The 15,962-nt window shown below is 32.0% G+C and overlaps 1 protein-coding gene across 14 annotated transcripts in view; it reads right to left on the bottom strand.

Moving 5' to 3' along the window:
* LOC111414968 (neural cadherin) overlaps positions 1–15,962 on the bottom strand; it is a 286,762-nt gene that overhangs the window by 13,631 nt on the left and 257,169 nt on the right. For 10 of the 14 annotated variants that reach the window (XM_071197078.1, XM_071197080.1, XM_071197077.1 and 7 more), the window contains 2 exons: positions 8,182–8,423; positions 6,172–6,375 (listed from right to left, as the gene is read on the bottom strand). In XM_071197078.1, the coding sequence (XP_071053179.1) occupies positions 6,172–6,375; positions 8,182–8,423 (446 nt within the window). Of the gene's footprint in view, positions 1–6,171; positions 6,376–7,657; positions 7,897–8,181; positions 8,424–15,962 lie in introns of all 14 variants that reach the window. The other 4 variants (XM_071197082.1, XM_071197084.1, XM_071197081.1 and 1 more) reach the window with 1 other exon arrangement.

Genomic DNA, 15,962 nt, shown 5'->3' with positions numbered 1-15,962 from the left:
AGGTTATTGCAACATGGATTATTCACGTGGAGATTCTATTCTCAACGGGAAAACGTTTAAATTGAAGCCTTCAAAACATCAATATTCCGTCAATTACAAATCTAGAAATTATTAAAAATTTTCGACATCGTTTCACGCAAACAACGAAAAAAAAAACATACAAAACGCGGTTTGTTTAGGATTAAAAAAAATTGGAATTGGCACGCACGAACGAACAATCAACCGTTTCATTTCGGGAACTGCAGTTTAATCGTTTTCAAATGGATGGTAATATTTACACTTCCAAACAACAATTACCCTTTCGCCTTCAGCGGGCTTTTCATCCCCGAATATTCCTGTGGGGTATGTACAAAATAATGCAACCGCATGTGAATTCGCGTATAGACCATCTGCGGTTATATGAATCCGGTTGCATGTATAATTAATTGGTGGACACACGTGTGTTATCGTAAAACGAACGTATTGGATCCGTTCTCATGCCTAAAGGTGAATAATTGAAAATGATGGTAAAAGTTTTGACTTTACCAATTTTTGTAATTAAATTTGTTTAAGGGTGTCGTTTAAAGACCTTGAAGCGTCAAAGTTAAAAGTTTCTAGCTGACAAGATTCGATTAAAACCGCACCGACGCTGTCATGAGAAAGCAGTTAGCCGTTAATTCAATAACCATCGAATATGGGCGGTTGGGGAAGGTTTGAAAGTTCGCTAACCTGTTTACCATCGCCCATGTTGTGATCAGCGGCTGTCGCCTGTTGATTGATTGAAACAACTCTATTCGATTTTAACGTATCCACAATCACCAATCTTTCGTGATTTTGAGCGTAATAAATCACAACGTCATTTATCGTTTAACACGATTTAGTGCGGTTTCAATTTGGGTAAAAAAAATATCAATTTATATTTTACTAAAAGTAACTTTAGATTGTAGTTTTTGAAGTTTCATCCAATTTGTAATCTAATGCCAAAATGGAACCGCAATTCCGATTTCAAACCGGAACTAATTCGAAATTGTTCCGATAGAAGCCGCATAAAAGCCACTAGACCATGGAGGTATGTCAGTTACTAACATAACAGATTAATAATAGACGTAGTTTGTTTAAATTAATTTTAAAACAAACAGAATAAAAATATATAGAGAAATTAGATCTAAAACTTGATGGAAAACTTGAAATGCATGGAGAAACTTAATGCTTGGTGACAAAATTCACTTTACTTGGTTAATTAGAACGGATGTTTTCAAGATAACTCGCGAGCTGTTGTCTTCTGGTGTTCCTTCATGTTGAGGGATGGAAGTTTCTTGTAATTAGGATGTTTTAACGAAATGATCCTAAACTTTAGCTGCATATCTTAACGTGTTATTTTTCGTTTCAACTTATTGATGAGGAGAGAAACGGTAAAGTTTCAACAATTGAATATCTCAGGAACTATGAATGTTATGAGTTAGTAACATATACGGTTGTATAAAAAAATGTAATTCTATTCATAATATGATAAAATATACAGAGCATTCTATTTAAAAAAATCTACATACTCTCCGTTACGCTTAAATGGAACACCTATACAGGTGTCCCGCAACGATTGTACAAAACTGCATCAGCGTATTCTATGATCAAAAATAAACAAAAAAAGCCTAATAAACATAGGTCCGAAAATGGACCATTTTCGAGATATTCAAAGATTTAGTTTCATAAGTTGATATTGTTAACATCATGAATTTAAATTTGTTTTTATAATAATTAAGTCGTTACTATGATTACGATAAGTTGTCTAATCAAAAAAAAATAATAATACTTCACGAAATTATTATTTTACTATTTAATTTAATAAAACTATTAAGTATGGCCCCTATTAATTACTCCAAGGAAGAGATGGCGGATATGGTGTATTGTTACGGACTAGCTGATGGAAATGCGTCGTTAGCAGCTCGTCATTACGCGCAAAGGTTCCCGAACAGACGATTGCCTAATAGTCACACCTTTAGCAGACTATTTCTCAGATTAAAAGAAACGGGAAGCGTAACTCACAGCCATTCCACGGAGAGACAGTACACAAGGCCGGTGGAATTAGAAGAAGCAGTTTTGAGAAGAGTCCATGAACCAGCATTAGAAGAATTTCTGCACAAGAAAACATTAACAAAACAACCGTTCACCGCATTGTAGATTTTTATTATAAATTTTTATAGCCTTTCATGTATTTCCTCATTACTGGAAAGCAAGCTAATATTTGGTCTTGGAGATCAATTCCATTCATTCCCTTATTGTACTCTCTAATACAATTTGGTTTTGGAGTACGGTTGAATCCTTGTGTAGTCATTTCGACTGTTTCATGTTTTGTCGTCATAATATAAACATCTCGCTTATCTTTCCATTTTATAGCGAGTATTCCGTTGCAGCTTCTTATTGCATATTCCCCCCTTTTTAATTTTATATTACACAAATCTTTTGGCATATGCTTCCTATTTCCACGTACTGTGCCAATTACATTTGTTTTATAATTAAAAGATAATGTCATAAACAATTTTGGGGAAGAATACCAGTTATCTATGTATAAAGTGTGACCTCTGTGCAACACTGACTCAGAAAGCTCTTTCACAACACTTTCCGAAGCGCTATCATCACGGTTTATTTTATCGTGGCCTGTATATATTTTAAATTCATAGCAATAGCCTGAATCGGACTCACACAATTTATAAAATTTAACGCCAAACCTTGCCCTTTTTGATGGGTTAAATTGCCTATAAGATAGGCACCCCTTGAATTTCATAAGCGATTCATCAATAGCAATGTCTTCTTTCATTATATATACTTCTTTAAATTGTTGGTTTAAAAACTTGATCACAGGTCTAATCTTGCTCAATTTATCTGTATTGGCAACCAGATTATTATTTGCGAAATGCAAACACCTTGTAATTTGCAGATATCTTTTCAAAGGCATTGATTTTCTAAATATCGGCGTTTCGATAACAGCCCTCTTCGACCAATTCATTTGTATTCTTGGTTTTTTACCTGTGCCATTATTATGGTTAACGCGAAATATCTTTTAATTTCGTTAGAATCTACAGGAAACCAACTGTCGTCGATTTGTCGTGTTCTGTGTGAATTCGTTCGTATTTGATCTGCATACCGGTTAGTTTCGGTTACAATATTTTCCCAGAATACGTCATCAAATATTAGATTGAATACATCTAACTGTCTTCTACTTCCTCCTAGTTGATGTAAGGCTGCCGCTCTTATACCAGGAGTCATCGTATAGTACCAGATTTTTTGACTATTTCTTCTTTCTTGCCAAAGCCATGGCTCTGGTAGTTGATCATCGTCAGAAGTATCATCAATAACTCGTATACATTTTTTTCGAACAGGACTTATATTATCGCTACTGTCACTTTCGGTCGAAGAATTTTTAGCACAAAACATCTTGTGAAAATAAATTTTGACGTGCGAATGTGACCAAGAATAACTTGACGCCACTGAGAACAAGTGGAGGGGAGAAATACGAAGAGATATTAGGTTGATGCATAATTATTGCGGCTTTTTGTTTAATTATTTTTTAAATTAATTTGCGGAAAAACGATGAGAATATTTAACAAAAACATGTTTAACATGTTTTTAAAACAAAGGGTATATTTGAACATGTTTTTCAAGAAAAAAAACCGAAGAAAAGCCGCAATAATTATGCGTCAACCATAATAAGAATATATCACGAGCCCTGTCGGTGCAATTTGTGGTGAGGGTGGTGGGGCAAATTACAAACCGGGACCGTCGTACCACGAGCGATGCCCGTAATATTTACGATTGGCCCGATCATCGTACTTACACAAGTTGTGCGAATGGCTCAAAGGCTGCGCAAGCTTGTTTACGTTTTCGGCCCAAAATTCTGGAACGTAAGTTGTAGGTTAAGGGGTTAAGGGAGCAGTTGCTTTATCCTTATCATTAAGGTGCATTTAAACCAAACGAACAAAGAGCTAGAGCTAGAACAAGAGCATTCTTTCTTGATCTTTTAGTGTAAACGAAAGCGCGTTTTTAGCGTTTACACCAAAATATCAACGAGCAAAAATGAGAATCAAGAATAAGAATTCTTGCACATAGATGTTTAGATCAGCCGAACGAATGCTCATTCGGCTAGAACACAAGAACGCTTTGAAGAGACCGCTCCGATGAGCGAGCACGTCCGAACACGCAAGAAGGCTCTAAGCAATTGTTCGCACGCTCTAGTGTCGTTTACATCAAGCGATCGAACATTCTTAGAATATTCCCTAGAATCTTTGAGAACACAGACAGAACAGCGAAAGAATGCTCTACATCTGTTTACACTAAAAGAATATGATAGAGTGGGGATAGAATGAGCATTCGCTCGTCTGATGTAAATCGGCCCTTACAACATCGTTCAAGCTCTAAGAGAAAATGATGGCGAAAAAAGAGAGATTTTTTGTAGGTGGGCCATACAGGAAGAGGTAGTAAACGTCGACTTTCCCATAAACATTGTATTTACGGATGAAGCAACATTTACTCAAAGCGGAATTTTTAATATTCATAATGCGCACGTTTGGAGCGATGAAAATCCCCATGCAATACTAGAAACTCATCATCAGTGGCGATTCAGTGTTAATGTATGGGCTGGAGTTATAGGTGATCAGTTATTAGGTCCATTTTTTCTTCCAACGAGATTGACAGCCGATGCCTACATACATTTTTTACAAAATGACCTTACAGAGGCATTTGATGAATTACATCAACAAATTCTAGAAGATTGCTACTTTATGCACGCGCTACTCGAGCATACTTAAATAACAGATTTGGCAATAAGTGGATTGGCCGAGGAGGGCCACCTCGTTCACCAGATTTAAATCCGTTAGATTTTTGGTTTTGGGGACACTTAAAACAAATTGTTTATTCTGAAGACGTTCAAAATGTGGAGGATTTGAAGAATAAAATTAGTAACGCATTTGACACAGTAAAACAAATTCCTGGTATCTTTGAACGCATTAGAAGTTCATTTAGAAAACGTATCCGTTTGTGTTTAGAAGTAAATGGTGCGCATATTGAACATTTATTATGACATGAATCTTTTCCAATTTGTTAAATATTCGTTGTTTTTATGCTGGTTGAACGATTTTCTTCGACAATCTTTGTTACTTGTTTTGTTAAATTATTAATGAACTGTATTAATTAACTTAATATTATCTTATTATTTATTAAACTTTATCTTAACCATCGTAACCATGGTATCATATAATTACTGCATCTAAATCGTTAGAATTAATGATGTTTACAATAGGTCAGCTTATGAAACTAAAACTTTGAATATCTCGAAATTGGTCTATTTTCGGACCTATGTTTATTAGACTTTTCTTGTCTGTTTTCGATCAGAGAATACGCTGATGCAGTATTGTACAATTGTTGCAGGACACTTTGTATAAGTGAAAATAATTTTACGTAATAGAAAGTGATGAGTCAAACAACTTTAGTATAAAATAGTTTCTGTTTTTCAAACGATTTAGTAATTATCGACCGCCGGGATACTAATAACTCACCCTGTAGAAATCTTCGCAGAATATTAGATCTAAATACTGTCAACAGAAGAGTAGATACTTTTGGCAGAAGATTAGATACTGTTTCAGCAGATTAAATATTACTTCCAGAAGTTAGATACTGTTTACAGAAGATTATATTCTGCTTGCAAAATAGTAGATATTGCTAACAGAACATTATTTGCTGCTGATGGAATACTGTATCCTCCTGATTAACGACAGTTCTTTCAAAGACTGAATACTACTTGCACAACACTAAATACTGCTGACAAAAGACTAGATACTTCTAGTGGAAGGCCAAATTCTTCTGGCAAACGATTACATACTGCCAAGGAAAGACCCGATTTACTAGATTTCGTCAGATTTACTAACGATTTTTAAAATCTCCAACGATATCCATGGACGTCTAAGAAATATTAAAATTACTTCTTTTACTAGTCTTTACTAACACATAAAAAATTAGTTAGATATGGAGTAAAATAAGTTAAAGTTCATCTTATAGAAGTGTTATTATTTATATCTTGACCGATTTCGATATTAAATCAGAAAATGTCTACAATATGGAAATATACAAATACTATCCATATAAACAATTTTATATGTAATCTAAATGAGTTATAAAAAAATAAAGTAAATTTTTACTTACATCCAATTTTAGGTGGTGCTAATTCTGGTAAAGGTCCCCCTATTGGAATTTGTAGCGGAGTGATGTCAAACGCAGTCATATCATCTTCACCACCTCCCTCATCATCATAGTTAATGATATTCTCCCTGACGTCATCGTCCGGTCCTGGATACTTAATGTGGGCTTCCCTTCGCCGGTTATACACGACAAAGACCAAAACGAGGACTAGAAAAGGGACGCATAGATTTAGTATTAGTACCAGGTTACCCCTCCGTATGGAGATTTTATGTAAAATTAGCAAATTTGCATGCCATAGCTGTGCGACAGTAGCGAGAACCTAACGTTCTCTTTCAAGTTTTCTTTGTTGTGCACCGAGAAACTATCCCTTAACTAAACAAACGATTATTTTGCTCGAGGTGGATCAAGCAGTGTTTGTGGTTTTACCTAATTTCAGATAATGATGATGCTTTTGGACCGGCACGTTGATTGCTGTAGAATGTAGAGAGTTAAGTGTATTTTGCAAAATAAACTATTAAGGAGTGTTTATGTTTTGTAATTGATGTCGAGGTGTTGGTAATTTAAGATAAGGTTTTAATAAAATAAAATTTTATTTATTTCCAAGATCAACTGGTGTGATAAATATATGATGAGTTATAATTGGATTGGGCGAGTTGCATTAAAATTCGCGAGTTGGAAACCAGAATGGAGGGTTGGGATTTGCCAATCCCACCGTTCATGCAAGGAATAATCTTTCGTGGGGCTCATGAATATTCAAATTGGAAAATTATTTGCATTTAAAAGCGACGATTTATGTTCAATTAGAGCGCCGCTTCACGAATTCCGAAATATGACCACCCATCCAATCCACGTCTCCCGACAATCCCCCATCGTTTACTTTAATCAATCTTCGAGGCTGACTTTCGTTAAACTTGATCTCATCGAACGTGTATCCTCTTTCTGGTTGTCCTATACATCGACTTTGCATTGTGAATAACGAGCTTGAACAAATCCCGGATTTACCGAGCTGATGTACACAATGGAAAAGCTAGAAAGCCTCTCTTGTCCATCCACAATTAGCCGACGAGCGATACTAAACTAATTAAAACAGCTTTTGCGAACGGGGAAATTATGGTAACTGGGTGTGCTTACTACCGGGCGTCGAACGCGGTTTGCCAAAGAATCCAGGTTCAATAAGCTCTCTAAAGTCATCGCTGTGATTGAAATGTACGAACTATGATGGTATAATGTAGGGCCATAGGAAATTAATAACAGGCAAGGAGCCTTTCATTGTTAGAATTTCAATTAGGCCGTGAAAGGAGGGATGGACGTGCTGATGCTTTTGTAATTCTATACGGAGTGGAAGTCCTGAAATTTAATGTTTGATCATTTTCCAGAAAACGATACCATTGTATTAGGTGAATGTTTATAATACGATATCTTTTCATAACCTTATCTTATTTTAACCTTATCGCAAAAAAGAAAAATAAAATGTGTATTATAAACTTACCAAGAAGTGATGTTAAACAAGCAACAACGGCAATAATAAAATCGTTCGATGCCACGATAGCTCTTGATGCGGGAAGTTCCAATTCACAATGCGTTCCTGTATATCCATTTGGACACATACACAGGTACCTTATGGGTGGTTCGTAATCTTTGCATAAACCTCCGTTTATACAAGGTATCCACATGCACTCGTTGTCATTGACGCAGGTTCCGTCCACTAATTTCGAACCTTGGGGACATCTACAGAATCGTGCAAACAATTATTACTCACCCCCCTGATGATGACTTGTTGATTATAATCACGCTCTGCGCTGCTCGGGCACTGAGAATATTAAGGCTAATCGACAATTTTTTACAAAAATTATCGATCGTTTCGTCGATCAAAATGAATGGAAAATTAAAAACTAATTCGTGCATCTAATTAATCGCATCTAACTTAGTTACTATACTCTACATCATGCGTACATAAAATAATAGGATTAAGATTTGTGTGGAGTTAATAAAGTTATCCGTAATGATCCTCACTTAGGATAATGAGTAGACAGACCAGGATGGCTGCCAGTGCACCCATACTGAGTTTGAGCGTCCTGCTTTGCTGTTCGGCTTCGCAATTGTCCCCGGAGAAGCCGTCCGGACAGATACACCGATATCGCAACCTCGGTTCCTGGTTGATGCACGTGCCACCGTTTAGACACGGCAGATCGAGGCACTCGTCCTTGTCCGTGCAGTCCTTGCTGTCCTGTGACATCACCCTGCCCTCGCCGCAACTAAAGCGTACGCGAAGGAGAAATGGGAACTGAATGTCAGGATTACCAGCACAACATGCAGTTAAAATATGCGATTACGACAGCTGTTGATGATTTTAGTTAATTATTGTAGAGATAAGTTCAAGGAGAATTAAATGTAGTTCTTAGAAATTAACACGTTTTGAATTAATTAAGTTGTATTGAAATCCACCATACTGTTCAGTGGGAAACAAAAATATTGATCATTTCTAAAACCCGTCTTAAACGTTTTGACTTTACAATGCCTAAGTGTAAGCTCTACCAGGATTATATTACCTGAACTGGATGCTACACTAGGTAATGATTCGTTCGTCAAAATAACTCAGGTTCAAGCTATTATAAAAACACTACTAAAGTCAGAGTTTGCGTTATTAGATGCTTAATGCAGAAACGTAATCTACAAGAAACGTTGGATTAAATGGGAAACGCTAGTACTTTCCACGTTTAATCAATCTGGTGGTAATCAAGACGACGGGATACTCTACACCCTATTTAGATAGATTAAAGCTGTGAGTACACTTCAACGTTTAATTTGCATTTAAAGATTTTGGGTTATTTTGTCTTTGGGATTTCCGTTGCAAAGAAAGAATTATTGAAATTTACTATAATTAATTAACACGCTGGTTTCGATATTAAAGAAAGAGAAGCCACATCGCTCTTGAAATAAATAAATAAAAAATGCTTTTCCCTAGTAATTTTTTTTCGCTCCAAAACCGTACATAGACACTCAAACATTAGATTCTATAAAATCATCAATCGACCTATACTATGTTATAGATGCGAGACATGAATTATGATCGAAAAGGTAAAGAATAGGAAAGATACTGAGGAAAACCTTTGGTAGAATAAAGGAGAATGGCATATGGAAAAAGCGATACGACTATCTCAGAATTTGTCAGGCTGCAAAAACTGTAATGAGTTGGTCATGTGAAATCGGAAATCAAGACAAGAGACCAAGTGGGAGGCCACGAAGACGCACAACAGGAGCTCTTGATCGGCAGTGTTGGAGTCAAAAGATAAAGGAGGCTAAGACTAAATTTTGGATATAGCGTCATTGTAGCGAGAGAAGGAGTACAGGGTGGTTCAAATTCGATGTCCGAATAGGCTAACTCGGAAGCTATAAGAGTTAGAAAAAAAGTAGCTTACATGTCATGATCTCGTTTTTCGAGAAACTGCTAATGCCGAAAACCTCATAGCGCTATCGTCTTTTGTTTTTCCGCTAGAGGCTAAAATTGAAAATATCGTAAAATCAGCAAACGCAATTATCTTGGTTATTATTATAGCCGGAGTATTATAACTAAGACTATAACTAAGAGATTATGGACACTTTTTTACAGAGAATTTGATGATGTAGACAAAAAAATTTTTTTTGTTTTAGATTTTGAGATATCATGACAATTTTCATTTTTTTAAATGGAAACAACCACCGATTATTCGCTTATTAAATTCTTTATTTTTTTCTAATTACAAAAATATAGAGTTCGAAAGGTCTATTTCTTATTGTTTTAGAATAAAGCTAAAAATAAACTTTTTTTATAAAATTTCCATCTAGTATCATCGACGAAATTAAATTTACAATTTCCTGTAAAGTACGGTACTATAACTAAAAATTATTCTACTAAAAATTTATATAAAATTTACTTTATTTTCTAATATGTAACATTCTAACATGTTAAACTTTTCGTAATTTTCGTAATCCATCTGAAAAAACAGGATTTTTAGAAAATTTTTGAATACAAACAAATGTTGCTATGTTTAGGTTGAATTAAAAAATATATATGAGCGCCATCTATCAATAATTTATTAAGTCATTTAATAATAATATTAAATATTAATATAAAAATGTGAAATTATGCAATCTATTCCAACGTTTGTATAATTACATATATAAATTAAATAGTTCAACAAATATATTTGTTTCAAATATCAGAAATATGTTTTTTTAATTTTTAATTATAGTACCGTAATTTACAGGAAACTGTAAATTTAATTTCTTGGAAGACACTAAAAGAAAAGTTAATTTTTAGCTTTATTCTAAAACAATAAGAAATAGACCTGTCAAACCCTATATTTTTGTAATCAGAAAAAAATAACGAATTTAATAAGCGAGTAATCAGTGGTTGTTTCCATTTAAAAAAACGAACATTGTGATAATATCTCAAAATCTAAAACCGAAAAATTTTTTTTGACTACGTCATCAAAATTCTCTGTAAAAAAGTGTCCATATAATGTTTTAGTTATAATACTCCAGCTATAATAATAACCAAGATAATTGCGCTTGCTGGTTTTACGATATTTTCAATTTTAGCCTCTAGCGGAAAAACAAAAGACGATAGCGCTATGAGGTTTTCGGCATTAGCAGTTTCTCGAAAAACAAGATCATAACATGTAAGCTACTTTTTTTCTAACTCTTATAGTTTCCGAGTTAGCCTATTCGGACATCGAATTTGAACCACCCTGTACATTGCAGTTAAAATTAAATTGCTCAGAAACTCACATCAACCTCAAAATTACAAAAATGGCAGAAAAATCAATTTGTCTAAGAAATAAATGATGACATAATTTTCCTTCCATATTTGTTTTTGATGATAATAAGAACTAGGTTGTTGTTGAAATTAAATTGATCACAAAGTCTTTCTCACTTAAAATTTATAAAAATGCCAGAAAAATCAATTTTTCAAAGAAATATGTGATGTCATAATAAATTTTCTTTCTGTATTTGATTTTGATGACGATAAGGAGTATGTTCCAGTTAAAATTGAATTGATCAGAAAGTCTTATCAACTTGAAAATTCCAAAAATGGTAGAAAAAATAATTTTTTTTAGACCTAGGTGATGACATAATCAATTTTGTAATCATCAGGGCACGGAACTTTTGTAACAAAACGATTTCCCCCCTCCACTCGTTCTCAGAAAATCTTGATTAAAAGAATACCATACTGTTCAGTGGGAAATTAAAATTTCAAGTAAGAAAAAAATTGTGTTACCAAAAATTGTTCCTGAAACAATTCTAAACAAACTTTGTCAACAACTTTTTTTGATTTAATCAATAATTAAGGAGATAACCTCAAAATAATAATTTTTAAATTTTTATACATAATTACACTTAGATGGTCAATTAATAGAGATGTAAAAATTTTTTATTAAGATAATTGATTCAAAATCGAAATTGAAACAAATTTTATTTAAAACATTTTTTAATAAAAACAATAATTGTTGAGATAATTAATTTTGATAGCATACTATTCAGAGGGAAATTAAAATTTCAAGTTAGCAAAAAATTTTATTAACAAACACTGTTCCTGAAGTAATTCTAAACCAATTTTGTTAACAACATTTTTTGATTAAATCAACAATAAGAATATAACCTCAAAAATATTAATTTTTGTAGCACACTGTTCAGTGGGAAATTAAAATTTCAAGTTAGAAAAAAATTGTGTTAACAAAAATTGTTCCTGAAACAATTCTAAACAAACTTTGCCAACAACTTTTTTTGATTTAATCAATAATTAAGGAGATAACCTCAAAATAATAATTTTTCTGTTTTTATACATAATTATAATTAGATGCTTAATTAATAGAGATGTAAAAATTTTTTATTAAGATAATTGATTCAAAATCGAAATTGAAACAAATTTTATTTAAAACATTTTTTAATAAAAACAATAATTGTTGAGATAATTAATTTTGATAGCATACTATTCAGAGGGAAATTAAAATTTCAAGTTAGCAAAAAATTTTATTAACAAACACTGTTCCTGAAGTAATTCTAAACCAATTTTGTTAACAACATTTTTTGATTAAATCAACAATAAGAATATAACCTCAAAAATATTAATTTTTGTAGCACACTGTTCAGTGGGAAATTAAAATTTCAAGTTAGAAAAAAATTGTGTTAACAAAAATTGTTCCTGAAACAATTCTAAACAAACTTTGCCAACAACTTTTTTTGATTTAATCAATAATTAAGGAGATAACCTCAAAATAATAATTTTTCTGTTTTTATACATAATTATAATTAGATGCTTAATTAATAGAGATGTAAAAATTTTTTATTAAGATAATTGATTCAAAATCGAAGTTGAAACAAATTTTATTTAAAACATTTTTTAATAAAAACAATAATTGTTGAGATAATTAATGTTGATAGCATACTATTCAGAGGGAAATTAAAATTTCAAGTTAGCAAAAATTTTTATTAACAAACACTGTTCCTGAAGTAATTCTAAACCAATTTTGTTAACAACATTTTTTGATTAAATCAACAATAAGAATATAACCTCAAAAATATTAATTTTTGTAGCACACTGTTCAGTGGGAAATTAAAATTTCAAGTTAGAAAAAAATTGTGTTACCAAAAATTGTTCCTGAAACAATTCTAAACAAACTTTGTCAACAACTTTTTTTGATTTAATCAATAATTAAGGAGATAACCTCAAAATAATAATTTTTTTATTTTTATACATAATTACACTTAGATGGTTAATTAATAGAGATGTAAAAATTTTTTATTAAGATAATTGATTCAAAATCGAAATTGAAACAAATTTTATTTAAAACATTTTTTAATAAAAACAATAATTGTTGAGATAATTAATTTTGATAGCATACTATTCAGAGGGAAATTAAAATTTCAAGTTAGCAAAAAATTTTATTAACAAACACTGTTCCTGAAGTAATTCTAAACCAATTTTGTTAACAACATTTTTTGATTAAATCAACAATAAGAATATAACCTCAAAAATATTAATTTTTGTAGCACACTGTTCAGTGGGAAATTAAAATTTCAAGTTAGAAAAAAATTGTGTTAACAAAAATTGTTCCTGAAACAATTCTAAACAAACTTTGCCAACAACTTTTTTTGATTTAATCAATAATTAAGGAGATAACCTCAAAATAATAATTTTTCTGTTTTTATACATAATTATAATTAGATGCTTAATTAATAGAGATGTAAAAATTTTTTATTAAGATAATTGATTCAAAATCGAAATTGAAACAAATTTTATTTAAAACATTTTTTAATAAAAACAATAATTGTTGAGATAATTAATTTTGATAGCATACTATTCAGAGGGAAATTAAAATTTCAAGTTAGCAAAAAATTGTATTAACAAACACTGTTCCTGAAGTAATTCTAAACAAATATTGTTAATAAAAATTTTTGATTTGATCAATAATTAAGAACATAATCTCAAAAAAATTTTTATATATATATTTTTTATTGAGAAAATCGTTTTAGAATTTAATTTAGAACAACTTTTGTATGAAATTTTCTGCTGAGAACCAGTGGAGGGGGGAAATCGTATCGGTTTGTTACAAAAGTTCCGTGCCCTAGTAATCATATTCATTTTTTATGATAATAAAGAGTACGTTGCAGTTGAAATTAAATTGAAGAGAAATTCTGAACAACCCAAAATTTTCAAAAATGTAATGATTTATGATTTCCTTTTGTAATCGAAAGTTGTTTATTAGATGTATGTAATTATACATTGCACCAAACCCAGCAATATGTGATTAAAAACATTCCCTCAGTGAACTAAACGATAACAATGTTAGTATTTAAGAAGGATTTGACAAGACGATTTTCGTCTTGTCAAAGAGAATAAAAATATTAAATTTAATTTAATTTCTACTTAGATTACAAATAATAAACAATGAAATTTGATTTGTTTTGTGTAAAAACATAGCTCTTTTTTGCTTTACGTATTTTTTTGGTATCACTTTTAATCCGTCAGGTTTATACAAAGCGTGGAACATTAAACGGATTTGAAATCACACAAACTGATCCTCACAGAGATCTATTTGCTAAAACGCACTGCGATCTTTTTTCACGCAAAAAGTATATCACAGTTTTGATAAAACTCAAAAAAAAAATGTTGTTATTAGATATCTGTATTAAATTCATTGTTCGGCATCAAATTTCCTTTACATTTTACCCCGAACCTAATTTAGTGTGTATTTCGACATAAAATTAACACTAATTTGATAATATTTGATTTTAAATTGGAAAATATTTGAAATAAACTCGAAAATAATGAAGGAAATTCTTTACTAAATATTGACCGTGCTTAAATTTTGAATAAATAAAGGATTTGGATTCGAGAAACTAGGTAATCCTTAATTAAGTGTGATTAAAAATTCGTTTCGTTTAATTTCGAAAACAATCCACGTACTTTATGAGGATATTCGTTTGAAGTAAAAGAATTAATTAAAATGAATTTTATTTATTAAAAAAATTTAATTTAATCTCGGTTAATTAACTAAATTTAAATTGCACAACAACAACGACACTGTCAACGAATTTAACAAATTAACCAGAGTTTGAAATAAATCACGGCCGTAAACATCATAATTAACGTAATCCACGCGTGATTAACTGACCATTCTAAACAATTATGTTTAAAAAAGAAATTTAAAAAATCGTTAATAACGAGACAATTATTTTCGGATTGCGACTTAACGTTTTTTTTTGTTCTATTCTCGGTTCTGCTAGTAATTTATGATTAAAGATGACGGCTATTAAAGAGTCATTACTGAGCTGGGGAAAATTGCGTTTAAATATCGACCATGAGGGGTTTAGATTTTTCACTTCGACGAAAATCATGGGGGTGGAAAATAAAAAGACAGAAAAGGAAAAAAGGGGAGTTGGAAAATTAAAATATTCATCTGTCTAAAAAATCTAAAAAGGACAGATCTCATGTGGAGAATCAAGAAGGGGAGTGAGTTTCTAACAAAAAAACATCTCGACTTGTCTCTTTTTCATGTTGACACGACGTTATTTTATTGTTTTCGGCGTTGTGCTTAAAGGAAATGTAACGTTTAGGTGATTATAATAAATCTTTGTTTAAAAAAAAAATGTCTTTTGGTTCTTGAAATGGAAAAGTCGATACAAAAACAATTTTCCGGTTGTTGAGTTGACGATGAAAAATGACCCGTGGGCTTTCCACTAAATTAACGGATTAAAATAAACACAGGAGCAGATGTTTAAGAGGGTCCCCGTGAAGGATGGAAATTAAGGTTTTCTCCTTGGCGGGAAATGAAAGGGAGATTTCGTGGGTAATTAGTCCTGGATTCAAGAGATGCCGGAAAAAGATAATTTTTACCGCGACGACTCTTCTCCGGGAATTAAATTTAACTTACTTAATTATAACTAATCGCGAAACCTGGAGCTTTGTAGCTCTAAAAGCTATCGTAATAGTTAAACAGGAGGTCAAAGTTGGGTCAGGGAGTCGTTAAAAGTTTGATCAAGTTTTATTTTCAACAAAACTTTTTTAACGAGTTTTCGCAAAAAATTGGCGGAAAATATGAAAAATTTGTATTGTAATTATCTTATTGTTGGGGAATTGTTGAGAAACTTTACTGACGATTCTTAAAATTACCGGTTGCGTACCACTAATCATCGTTCCATTAATGTTGTTCGAGTCCCATAGTTATCGAACTTTGTTGGTCCATTAATTAAAGTGCACTTGTGTGTCCATACTGTATTGATTTGAAACTTGCGTAGCCGTTTCCGGTGTT

Source organism: Onthophagus taurus, chromosome 6 (genome assembly GCF_036711975.1).
Source record: "Onthophagus taurus isolate NC chromosome 6, IU_Otau_3.0, whole genome shotgun sequence".
Classification (NCBI taxonomy): Eukaryota; Metazoa; Arthropoda; class Insecta; order Coleoptera; family Scarabaeidae; genus Onthophagus; species Onthophagus taurus.
The sequence above is the reverse complement of the archived record's forward strand: the minus strand, read 5'-3'. Positions and strand labels throughout refer to the sequence as shown.